The sequence below is a fragment of the Thalassophryne amazonica genome, chromosome 5 (assembly GCF_902500255.1).
Source record: "Thalassophryne amazonica chromosome 5, fThaAma1.1, whole genome shotgun sequence".
Lineage (NCBI taxonomy): Eukaryota > Metazoa > Chordata > Actinopteri > Batrachoidiformes > Batrachoididae > Thalassophryne > Thalassophryne amazonica.
The window spans coordinates 49,368,396-49,381,127 of record NC_047107.1 but is presented as its reverse complement, the minus strand read 5'-3'; the positions used below and the strand labels follow the sequence as shown (position 1 = coordinate 49,381,127).

The following is a 12,732-nucleotide window of genomic DNA, read 5'->3' as shown; positions in this document are numbered from 1 at the left end:
ATATTCGTGGAGCATGTTTTTGCCTGTCAAAAAATCTTCCACGAATGTCACACACCACCCTCATTACGTCTCACGTAGTGGAGGTCGCAACTGAGCGTATTGATCCGTCTTGATGAGTAGTGATCCTTAATAGAACGTGACAACGTTCGTAGTGGTTCCTGTGATGGTTCTTGGAGCCCAAACTGGCACGCGTTATTACGAAGTGACACGGAAACTGTCAAGTTTTGACACGACTTGTAACGCGGCGTCACATTTCACTGTGCGCCACGACGAATCGGTTTTCTGTCACGTGCGCACAATTAAACTCGGCTCCAAGTGTCATTCCACAGTTCCTGCTGAAGTTCCTCAGTACACTCCTGCAGGTGTTCCACCTGCTATAAAAAAGGATGAGTGGGAGAACGAGTCTGAGCCAGAGGAACCAGAGCAGCAAGAGGAGACTCACGTGCAGCCAGACATCTCTGCACCTCCTCCAGTCTGGCGGAGGAACAAGCGTGCACACAAGTAAACCCTGCTGCACCGCATTCACTTTAATTGCTGACACCAAGTCAGCTAAAAGTCCCATTTCAGTGCTCTTCAGCGCGCTCCTGCAGGTGTTCCACCCGCTGCATGTGCCTGATGTTTGGGAAAATGCGTGAGACGAGCCGCATGAAGCCACACATCTGGCTCTGTCCTCCTCCGCCTCTCTGCGCCACTCCATGGCACACAGCCCAACTATGCATGCAGTCACAAAGTTCTTGTGAAAAACTGGAGCGATCTGAATTCGGTTGGATGAATATGGGTGTGTGTGCGGAGACAATTCACCTCGTTCACAACGTGACAGAACGTAACGATGCGCAACAACGCGGAACACTATTCTTGACCGTGCGTAATGGTTCCTGATAATTCTCCAGCAACACGTGCCATTAATCGTAACGTGTGGTAACAGGTTGCAGCAGTTCCTGAGGACACCTGACGCCTCTGCACCGAATAATCACATTTGTGATCAGCGGCCAAGAATGTGTACTTCGTGGTATTTGTGACTTGTCGTCGTTATGTGTAAACGCAGCATTAAGAGACAGTTAAGTTACCTGTGGTTACCTAGCAACCACAGCTTGTGAAGCGGCTTGATTTAGGTTTTCTCCCAGATTTATTTTCTTTTGTGCTAAGAGTTGTTTCTTTTTTTGGCCTGTTTGACAGGCCAGGTTTCTTACTCCACCCAAAAACCACCCCATTCCCTAGACTTGGACTCGGACCTGAGCTGACGAGCAAGGCGAGCCACCCAACAGACAAATCCCTGGATCAACCAACAGAACTGCACAAGGCGCACGTGCTGCCCGTTGAGCATCAGAACCTTACTCAGTACCGGACAAAGGTTTGGGTAGAAACAAAAAGGATTCTGCATTGGATTACAGAACATTTAAAGAGACAAGTGAGACTCTGCAAGCTTTTGGACATTTAGGAAAACTATATATTTGATTTTGCTCTGCATTAAGTATTGTTATTTGAAATGTTTCTTGATGAATTGTTTTTGTGTACTTTTAAGGGTACATACAGTGTCATTACAAAGTGACAAATACTGTTATGAAATTGATACAATCAACTAGTACAAACCTAAAACAAAACTTACATGTAAATTAAAGCAACATAAGATAGGTTTAAACTGCAAAAACATGAAATAAAATGACCGGTCATACATGAAAGCTAAACAGCTTTGAAACAAGAAAAAGAAACAAAGTAAAACCTTAACAGAACTTAATTTCAAATAGTGAGGTAAAAAAAAAGGGTTTTATAAAGGAAACTTTTTGATTTTAAGTTAATATTAATTGTGTGTCTGTCATTGTTTGTATTCAATTTTGCCAGCTTTTCTATTTAAAAGTTCCTGTCTTTGGCTCTATCTCTGAATTGCACACCACTCCATAACGAATCTAGAACTGGACCTAACCCATTCCCTTTGCCTAACAGCATAGGTGTTACATATACCTTTTTGGAATCTTTATGATCAGGCAAATAATGTGGAATATTTTTCAATATGATTAGAGTACTGACAAAGCCGTTTGGAGTTCCAATGAATTTTTGAGCCAAGGCCATTTCTTTTTAAGTATCTACAAAAATGGTCACTTTGAAAACAAGACTGATGTAATTTGTACACTTTTAATTGAACAGCCTGATATTAAAGCGAAAAGACTTCGATGTTACTCCTTTCCTGTAAATAATTTACACTGTGTTGATGTGTAAAGTTCTCAGACTACACTGTAACACATTCTTCTGGAAGAAAATCGGAAGTAGAGCTAATGATGCTAATGTTACCTGCTGGTCTCCGGGAATTCTTTTCACTTCTGGAGTTCCTCCTTCTCGTAGAACCTTCGCCTTTCTCTTCTTCAGAGTATCCGACGACATAATTCGCTACAACAAACTGAGTGTATATATCGTATATAAGAATGAATAAATCAGTGGAAACATTTAGCTGTAGCTAGGCTAACATACGTTAGCCTCGACACATTGGCTAACTCGGCCCGTGAAAACAAGTGTTTGTAACGCTACCCAGAAACGTTCACATGCAAGAACGCTGCATAAAACTATCAGTTTCGGGTCGTGTATAAGTTTCACATATACTTTGAGGTATTTAATTATTTTGATGACAACTGTTATACCTACAAAGCCTGCCGCCTGCCCTCTTCTTCTGTGGTGTTGTACGGCAGCTTGCAATCCAAAGTGCTGCCATCTTCGGTCAGTATTCATCTTAAGGTATTTTGCCCAGTCTACTTGTTTTTTTTTACAATCTGGGTTTTTATCATTTTGCCGTTCAAAATGTACTTGATAGCAAAAACAATACTATGAGACCAAGATGTAAATGACCAAAAGGTAGAGATGACATATATACACTATAGTAACACACACACAAAATACCTCGACAACTTAAATCAGTCATAGGGACATCAGGTGCCTGTTTCAGTTGACAGTCGAACTTTTTCACTGAAAATCAGAGCTCTAACCCCAGAGACACCATACACCTTAATTGTTGGTAGGGTTTATTTGTCATATCTCAAAAAAGGTAGAGGGATTTTGATCAATCGCTATAGTGAATTATTATGCAAGAGGAAGAAGATATTCAAGAATATTGATCTGCCTCAAATGTTTATGTCTCCCCTTTGTCTATTATGATGTAACAGAACAGTCTTTATGACATTACTAAGGTCTCCTCTCATATTTTCATCTATACAAATTATTCGGTTCAGTTAATGCCCTATCATCATGTTGCTGCATCTACACAAGATGACACATAAGGTAAAATGTTTGTATGATAAGCATGAGTCGTCGTCTGACTGCTAAAAAATAAATTCAAGAGTTAAGCCTGGAATTAAATATGTTTATAACAACACAAAATTAGAAAACATACAGACAAAAGTTATTTATTGACATCTTTATAAACATTTTACAAATACGGCAAGACAAAGAAGACTATGACTAATTCTACTAAGATTTCCTTAAAAAGAAGATGCATTACTCCAGCTGTTCTTTACAGTTGGCATAACAAAGACTCTGGGTGCCACGTTCACTTGGCCATATCTATCAGACTCTGTAAAGATGTGGGCACCCACGTCTTCTCTCCTTGCACAAACACAACCCCTCTGTCGATGTAAATGACAATACGCCCAAACGTGTACAGCTGTTTTCCCTCATGCCGTTTGGCCACCAAGGGCATGAAGACAATGTTGTTCTCCTCTGCTTTGGCCTGGATAAGATCTTTAAAATTTGTCGGCACACCAGCACTAATGCTCCTGTGAGCAACATTTTCAGCATCCCGGCGCTCCTGCATCGCTTCATGCTGGAAATCCTTTCGCCTCTCCGTCTGAGTGAGATATGCAATATTCTCTCTTGCACCTGGTTGCATATATCCACCTGGGAATATGAAGGAGATTTGTGCAGTTTAATAAAGTAGCAGAAAACTTTTCTTCATACAAGTCAGGGGATGAATACTTGAACATTTCCAAGTCAATAAAAAGGTATTGGAGTTCTTTCACATCAATCATTAAGAAATATAAACAGTGTGGTACTGTGTGGTAAATCTGTCTGGAGGATGCAGTTCTCAGAAACTGAGAGACTGCAAGAACGAGACAAGTGAAGGAAGCCATCAGGACATCCATGACTACTCTGAAAGAGTTACAGGTTTATGTGGTTGTGATTGGAGAACCTGTGCATTTTGCAACTTTCGCCTGTTGCAACAACCACTTTTGAAAAAGTAAAAATTTGTAATTCTGCAAACAGACAAAGAGTACTAAAAACATAACCACCTTCAAAGAAGTAATTATACAACTTCATGGTGGAGTGGAATAGTTCACTTTATTTATATAGCACCAAATCACGTCACCCCAAGCCGCTTCACAAGAGTATGGTCTAATCTTACCAACACCCCAGAGCAAGCATGTAGGTAACAGTGCAAGGGGAAAAACTCAAAATGGAGAAGAACAAGGGAAAAAAAAGAACATGAAATTTCAGCTACAGTTTGACATGAGGCACATGGGAGACTTGAGGTTAAGTCAGTTCCTTCGGTGTCTCCCTTTTTTCCCCTCTCTGGGTTGCCACAGCAGATGAGAGATGGATCTGCATGTTTTATGACAGATGCCCTTTCCGATGTAACTCTACATTACACAGAGAATGGGCAGGTATGGTCTTGAACCAGGCAAACGTCTGCTCTGGAGACCAGCATACTGTCTGCTTGGCCATAACCCCTGTAGACTCTAATCTAGATATAATAAATTTTATTTTATGAAAGACTTGGTGACTTCTGCCAATCTCCCCCTTGTACCATCACTAAATTTTTGACAACTGTCAACTCCAGACAGATTTACTAGTACATTTTCTATTACTTATTTTTTTTAGTAAATGAAGACCAAGATGTATTCAGTGACTTGGAAATGTTCATGTATCCACCCCCTAATTTGTCAAAACAAAACTAAAACAAATAAATTGTTCAATAACGTCCAACATTTTATTAAATATTGTGATAATACAAAACTGGTTAATTTGCATTTATTTCTGAATTAATTTTTAAAATATCAGGTGCCAATCAATCTGACCAGGACTGTACATTTAAACATTTAGGAGTAAGCTCCCAGACAATGAGTGCTAAATTATGTGGGCAATCCAAATTTTTGCACATTGGGGTGGAGACAACTGTGCAGATGATTCAATAAGAGCAAATATGCAATTTATAGTGGGTGGTAATGTGTCGTGGACAGCAATATGTAAATGAGGATTTTGGGGGTAAATGGCCATTAAAATAAAATGAAATTCAGTCAGCCATTTGCAGCGATTTGCCTTGTGGTTTGTTATGCACGAACTGCACTGGCAATTAAAAAATAATCTCCAATTTCAGACATTTAATTATTCTTCCATCTGTGGTAATTTAGCAAACTGGTGAATAATTATGCTGCATTCTGCCCATCAAACACACAGACAACTGCGCATAGTTCTCTGTGCATTCCACCACCAGAATACAGCTTAATTATTCACCAGTTTCCATAAATACAGTGGCTGGAAAAATAATTAAATATCTGAGAAAGAGGTTGATGAAAAAGAATGGGGATAGTCAAAGAGATGAATAAAGTAGACAAGACTTCAAGGAGATGCAGCGTAAGGTGAAAAGAGAAGCGGCAAAAGCTAAGGATAAGGCATATAGAGAGCTGTGCAAGAATTTGAATAGTAAGGAAGGAGAAAAGGACTTGTACCGATTGGTCAGACAAAGGAATGCGGCTGAAAAGGATGTGCAGATTAGGGTGGTAAAAGATGCAGATGGTAATGTGCTGACAAGTCAGGAGAATGTGTTGAGAAGGTGGAGGGAATATTCTGAGGAGCTGATGAGTGAAGAAAATGAGAGATAGCAAGGCTGGATGATACAGCGAGAGTAAATCAGAAGTTCAAGAGATTAGTAAGGATGAAGAAGGGGCAGCTATGAAGAGGATGAAGAGTGGAATGGCAGTTGGTCCAGATGACATTCCAGTGGGGGCATGGAAATGTGTAGGAGAGATGGCAGTGGAGTTTCTAACCAGATTGTTTAATAGAATCTTGGTAAGTGAGAGGATGCCTGAGGAGCGGAGACAAGTGTGCTAGTTCCCAATTTTAAGAACAAGGGTGATGTGCAGAGCTGCAGTAACTACAGACGCATAAAGTTGATCAGCCACAGCATTAAGTTATGGGAAAGAATAGTAGAAGCTAGGCTTAGAAAACAGGTAAAGATCTGTGAGCAGCAATATGGCTTCATGCAGAGAAAGTGCAGTACAGATGCAACGTCTGCTGTGAGAATACGGATGGAGAAGTATAGAAAAGGCCAGGAGGAGTTACATCGTGTGTTTGTGGATTTAGAGAAAGCTTATGACAGGGTGCCAAGAGAAGAGCTGTGATATTGTATGAGGAGGTCTGGAGTGGCAGAGAAGTACATGAGGATAGTGCAGGACATGTACAAGGATGGTGTGACAGCGGTGAGATGCGCAGTAGCAATGACAGACTCATTCATGGTGGAGGTGGGATTATACCAAGGATCAGTTCTGAGTCCTTTCTTGTTCGCAATGGTGATGGACAGGTTGACAGTTGAGATCACACAGGAGTCTCCATGAACTATGATGTTTGCAGATGACATTGTCATCTGTGTGAGAGTAGAGAGCAGGTTGAGTCTAGCCTGGAGATATGCTCTGGACAGAAGGGGAATGAAAGTCAGTAGGAGCAAGACTGAGTACATGTATGTGAATGAAAGGGAGCCCAGTGTAATAGTGTGGTTACAAGAAGTAGAAGTGGTGAGAGTAGATGGGTTTAAATTCTTAGGGTCAACTGTCCAAAATAATGGAGAGTGTGGTACAGCTCAGGTGGGACAGTTTGGAGACAAAGTCAGAGAGGTGAGATTGAGATGGTTTGGACATGTGCAGAGGAGGGACCCAGGGTATATAGGGAGAAGGATGCTGATGATGGAGCCACCAGGCAGAAGAAGAGGGAGGCCAAAGAAGAGGTTTATGGATGTTGTGAAGGAAGACATGCAGGTGGTTGGTGTGACAGGGGAAGATGGAGGACAGGGTGAGATGGAAACAACTGATCTGCTGTGGTGACCCTTAACGGGAACAGCCGAAAGAGGAAGATCTGAAATAGGACATTGTTTTTTTGTTGTTGGTTTGTTGTAATAGCACTACGAAAAAGTGCTGTGCATCCTGTGCACACAGCCATGATGTCTCACACAGACCCCTATATGAGGGTCTATGTGCAGTCCACCTGTTAAGCAAATAGTTAACTTTTTAAATATACTCAATGTTTACAATTCTTTTTTTTTTTTTTAGTGCAGTGACTGTGCTAGTCTAGCACAATAAGTCAACACCAAGGTTTCAAATGCTCAAAATAGATATGCTATCAGGGACTACATTTCAGTTTGACCTTGATCTATTGTGTTGTGTTGTGTGTGCACAAATATCACCCATTTGTATGTTCAGTCCCAGAATTTTGTGTAGTCGTGTGGACAAACTCAAATTTGTATTTACATGAATGCAAATTTGCTAAATAAATCCACTATTTCACACATTTGAAAGAGATAATCCTTGTTGCACACTGCTAGTAACTCAGCATGCAGGTGTATTTTTGAGTGCAATGGTGTTTGCACACATTTGTTACACAAACCTTTAGCAAACCAGGTCCCCAGTGTACATCTGAGGAAATAGTATTCCTCTATAGGCCCTGGGGCCCTTTGGTGCTGGTGCTCACGTCAGATTCCATAGCTCGAAGCGGGTGAGAGTTTATAACTCCCCTTGGATGGGACACCAGTCCATTGCAGGTTACTTCCTCAGCCTAGGCTGGTACCCATTTACAGCTGGGATGACTGAGACAAGGCAGATAAAGTGTCTTGTCCACGGACACAGAAAGCCAGGTAGCATGACTAAGAGTCAAACCTACATAGTGGCAGTCTAACTCACTTTCCCCACTGAGGTAACCTGCTCTGCATATTGTTAATTTAAAAAAATTATTATTATTATTATTATTATTATTATTATTGTTATGAACTGGAAATTTTGAAATGCATGCTCTTTTATAGCTGAACTGTGTTTTTGCATGTCTTGTGTGTTAATACTAACCCATGCCTGTAGATACTGCACGGTTCATGATGTCCAAAGCTTCATTGAATTTCTCTTTTATTAGTGGCTGTGCCAATAAGATATCACTGAACATGCTCTTCCAACCTAGGTACCACTTAGTAATTTCCTCATAATTAGGACTGTTGCCCAGCCATGAACACAGCACCTACAAAAAAAAAAAAAAGAAGAAGAGAGTGAGAAAAAAGAAAGCCACACACACAAATGACAAATGTAAATTCTTTCAGTTTTTCCCTGTTGTGTCATCACAGCAGATCCAATATGGATATGTTGATTTTGGATAGGTTTTACTCAGCATGCCCCTCCTGATGTAACTCCACATCAAATGAAGAGTGGGCAGGGGCAGCTTTGAGCTAGGAACCTTTTGCTCTGGAAACAAGCACACTAACCACTTAGCCACCATGCTGCCCACCTTTAGAAAAACAATCATGGAGCAAAAATTATGTAACAAAGAAAGACACAATGCATAGTTCTGCTAAGACCAAAAGGACCCCATTTTATGATGTATGATTCCTAATAAAAGAAGACAATGTTTCCAGGTTCTTTCTAGGGTTCGAAAATGTTTAGCCACTGTGGCTAATTGCTGACAATTTCAATTAGTCACATGGGAAGTTGATTAGCCACACACTGATTCAATAGAAATATGCACAAGTCAAAATTCAAAACAGCTTATAAGGTTTTATATAAACTGCTATCTATCTATCTATCTATCTATAAAATAAAACCTCTTCAGCACTACAGCTTAATCAGTCAATTCTGATCTCAGTTGTTACTAAACAGCCCAATAGTCTGTTGGCTCTTCTGTGCCATTCAGACTGTCTGAAGTGTTACTCCATAATACAATCTGTGTGATATGTGGCCGTTGCTCATGTCTTATATTGTGTGTTATTTGTGTTCATGCTATATGTATTCTTCAAAACATTTTGGTGGATTTTGGATTAATGTGGGGCCCCTATGTGACTTTGGGCTGCTGGTCTTCAGCCCAGACAAATGTGCAACAATCCGCCCCAACAGAACACAACAGAATGGAAAACTAAAACCGGAAGGTCCCCCCTAAAACCGAAGGGTCCCCCCTAAAAATCGGTCCGCCCTGCTTTCACTGCGCATACGTCATTAGCTGCGGTTCACGAATTATCACCTCGTTTCTGCTTCAAACTACACTCCAGTCATCATCTATCTCAGTGACAGATATCTGAAGCTTTTGTACAACAATCATTTCCACATAAATTCAGCATTATTTCATCATAAAAGATGGAGGAAGTGATGAGAGCGCCACGGCTACATGAGCTGCTAGCTGATGCGTTCACTGCGCATCGGTCATTTCAAAGCGTGGCCTCGTTTCTACTTAAAACAGCCTTGTTTCTGCTTAAAACTGACTTTAGAATGATTTAAGAGGTTTTACCTTGTCATCTGATGGTTAATAATCCCGTTAATCCATTTGACCGCTTTGGGTGAAGAGACTCTGTCCTCCACGAGCGGCTGAGCTCCGAAATGACGCGTGTGCAGTGGAGGCAGAGCGGACCAATTTTTAGGGGCGGACCGTTCAGTCTGCAACACCGGTTCTGATTACTGAATAGATCTAATTGTTTCAACACTTTATTCACAGCCGTTACGCAGTTTCTCACACAGCAGTTTAAGAAACAATGAGATCTGTAAGAAATTAATCTGGATACTTTACTTGCACAGTTCAATGTCTGCATCCATAATCAGTGTGCGCTGTTGCGCATGAACTCACCCACCTAACTAAGCATCATTTAATTGTTCTGTGAACTTTTGTTCCAATGATGACATTGAAGCAAACTGGTAAGTTGTGCTCCGCTCTGTCAGTGGACGCGCACACTCTATCAAAACAGCAAGATACAGCTGCTCAACATCACAAAACAAGTGCAAGTTAAACCATTTGATTTAGCAAATATGACCAACATTTACAAAGGATGAAGGAGACAGCAGCATTTGTATTTAAGGCTCTGTTCATGTAAAAGCCTGCTGCCCAGACTGCTGTGCACAATGTGCACACAGAACAGAGCACAAAAGGGCTTTGATGGTTCTTCCAAAAAAAAAAAAAAAAAAAAAAAAAAAAAGATAAATCTTTGTTTATTTTGCCAGAAATACTGCCAGAATTTTAGAGTTTTTTTTTTTATATTCACCGCTGTGGTGATTCTCAGGCAAACTTGGCTCACAACATCATACCATATGCAATGTTGCAAGGCCCAGGGAGGACCAGGCTGTCAAGTGACAAGAGGGCAATCAGAATTCTCACTGCACTCACAATTTTACTTAATTTAGCCTCCATTCAGACAAACTGTGAGTCCCTTTGGCTGCTCCCTTGTTTGCACTCAGGGTCGCCACAGTAAATCCAAGGTGGATCTGCATGTTGAATTGGCACAAGTTTTTTTTTTTATGCTGGATGCCCTTCCTTACGCAACTCCACATTACATGGAGAAATGTGGCAGGGGTGGGATTTGAATCCGGAATTTTCTGAACTGAAACCAAGCGCATTAACCACTTGGCCACCACCCTGTTCCATTCAGACAAACTGTGATTTTCTTATATTTTTACTTCAAACACCAGGAAATAAAAGAATACACTGGACATACGGTTGCTACGAAAGCGTATTGCATTCACAAATTAGACCACTGATCTCGTAATTTGTTTATATATATATATACACACACTCAAAAATATAAACGCAACATTTTTGGTTTTGCTCCCATTTTGTATGAGATGAACTCAAAGATCTAAAACTTTTTCCACATACACAATATCACCATTTCCCTCAAATATTGTTCACAAACCAGTCTAAATCTGTGATAGTGAGCACTTCTCCTTTGCTGAGATAATCCATCCCACCTCACAGGTGTGCCATATCAAGATGCTGATTAGACACCATGATTAGTGCACAGGTGTGCCTTAGACTGCCCACAATAAAAGGCCACTCTGAAAGGTGCAGTTTTATCACACAGCACAATGCCACAGATGTCGCAAGATCTGAGGGAGCGTGCAATTGGCATGCTGACAGCAGGAAGGTCAACCAGAGCTGTTGCTCGTGTATTGAATGTTCATTTCTCTACCATAAGCCGTCTCCAAAGGCGTTTCAGAGAATTTGGCAGTACATCCAGCCAACCTCACAACCGCAGACCACATGTAACCACACCAGCCCAGGACTTCCACATCCAGCATGTTCACCTCCAAGATCGTCTGAAACCAGCCACTCGGCAGTTGCTGAAACAATCGGTTTGCATAACCAAAGAATTTCTGCACAAACTGTCAGAAACCATCTCAGGGAAGCTCATCTGCATGCTCGTCGTCCTCATTGGGGTCTCGACCTGACTCCAGTTCGTCATCGTAACCGACTTGAGTGGGTAAATGCTCACATTCGCTGGCGTTTGGCACGTTGGAGAGGTGTTCTCTTCACGGATGAATCCTGGTTCACACTGTTCGGGGCAGATGGCAGACAGCGTGTGTGGCTTCGTGTGGGTGAGCGGTTTTCTGATGTCAATGTTGTGGATCGAGTGGCCCATGGTGGCGGTGGGGTTATGGTATGGGCAGGCATCTGTTGTGGACGAAGAACACAGGTGCATTTTATTGATGGCATTTTGAATGCACAGATATACCGTGACGAGATCCTGAGGCCCATTGTTGTGCCATACATCCAAGAACATCACCTCATGTTGCAGCAGGATAATGCACGGCCCCATGTTGCAAGGATCTGTACACAATTCTTGGAAGCTGAAAATGTCCCAGTTCTTGCATGGCCGGCATACTCACCGGACATGTCACCCATTGAGCATGTTTGGGATGCTCTGGACCGGCGTATACGACAGCGTGTACCAGTTCCTGCCAATATCCAGCAACTTCACACAGCCATTGAAGAGGAGTGGACCAACATTCCACAGGCCACAATTGACAACCTGATCAACTCTATGCGAAGGAGATGTGTTGCACTGCATGAGGCAAATGGTGGTCACACCAGATACTGACTGGTATCCCCCCCCAATAAAACAAAACTGCACCTTTCAGAGTGGCCTTTTATTGTGGGCAGTCTAAGGCACACCTGTGCACTAATCATGGTGTCTAATCAGCATCTTGATATGGCACACCTGTGAGGTGGGATGGATTATCTCAGCAAAGTAGAAGTGCTCACTATCACAGATTTAGACTGGTTTGTGAACAATATTTGAGGGAAATGGTGATATTGTGTATGTGGAAAAAGTTTTAGATCTTTGAGTTCATCTCATACAAAATGGGAGCAAAACCAAAAGTGTTGCGTTTATATTTTTGTTGAGTGTGTAATATATATATATATATATATATATATATATATATATATATATATATATATATACACACACACACACACACACAGTGAGGAAAATAAGTATTTGAACACCCTGCGATTTTGCAAGTTCTCCCACTTAGAAATCATGGAGGGGTCTGAAATTTTCATCTTAGGTGCATGTCCGCTATGAGAGACATAATCCCCCCCAAAAATCCGGAAATCACAATGTATAATCTTTTTAATAATTTATTTGCATGTTACTGCTGCAAATAAGTATTTCAACACCTGCCAATCAGCAGAAATTCTGGCCCTCAACGACCTGTTAGTCCGCCTCTAAAAAGTCCACCT

General features: G+C 41.4%; 2 protein-coding genes across 2 annotated transcripts in view; both read right to left on the bottom strand.

Moving 5' to 3' along the window:
* thoc5 (THO complex 5) overlaps positions 1-2,469 on the bottom strand; it is a 30,818-nt gene extending 28,349 nt beyond the window's left edge. Inside the window, exon 1 of the mRNA XM_034170156.1 lies at positions 2,287-2,469. Coding sequence (XP_034026047.1) covers positions 2,287-2,376 — 90 coding nt within the window. The 5' untranslated portion in view covers positions 2,377-2,469. The remainder of the gene's footprint in view (positions 1-2,286) is intronic.
* A 904-nt stretch (positions 2,470-3,373) lies between these two features.
* Positions 3,374-12,732, bottom strand: part of tfip11 (tuftelin interacting protein 11) — a 34,148-nt gene continuing 24,789 nt past the window's right edge. The window contains exons 14-15 of the mRNA XM_034170154.1: positions 8,088-8,253; positions 3,374-3,879 (exon numbers count right to left, since the gene is read on the bottom strand). Of these exons, the coding sequence (XP_034026045.1) occupies positions 3,533-3,879; positions 8,088-8,253 (513 nt within the window). The 3' untranslated portion in view covers positions 3,374-3,532. The remainder of the gene's footprint in view (positions 3,880-8,087; positions 8,254-12,732) is intronic.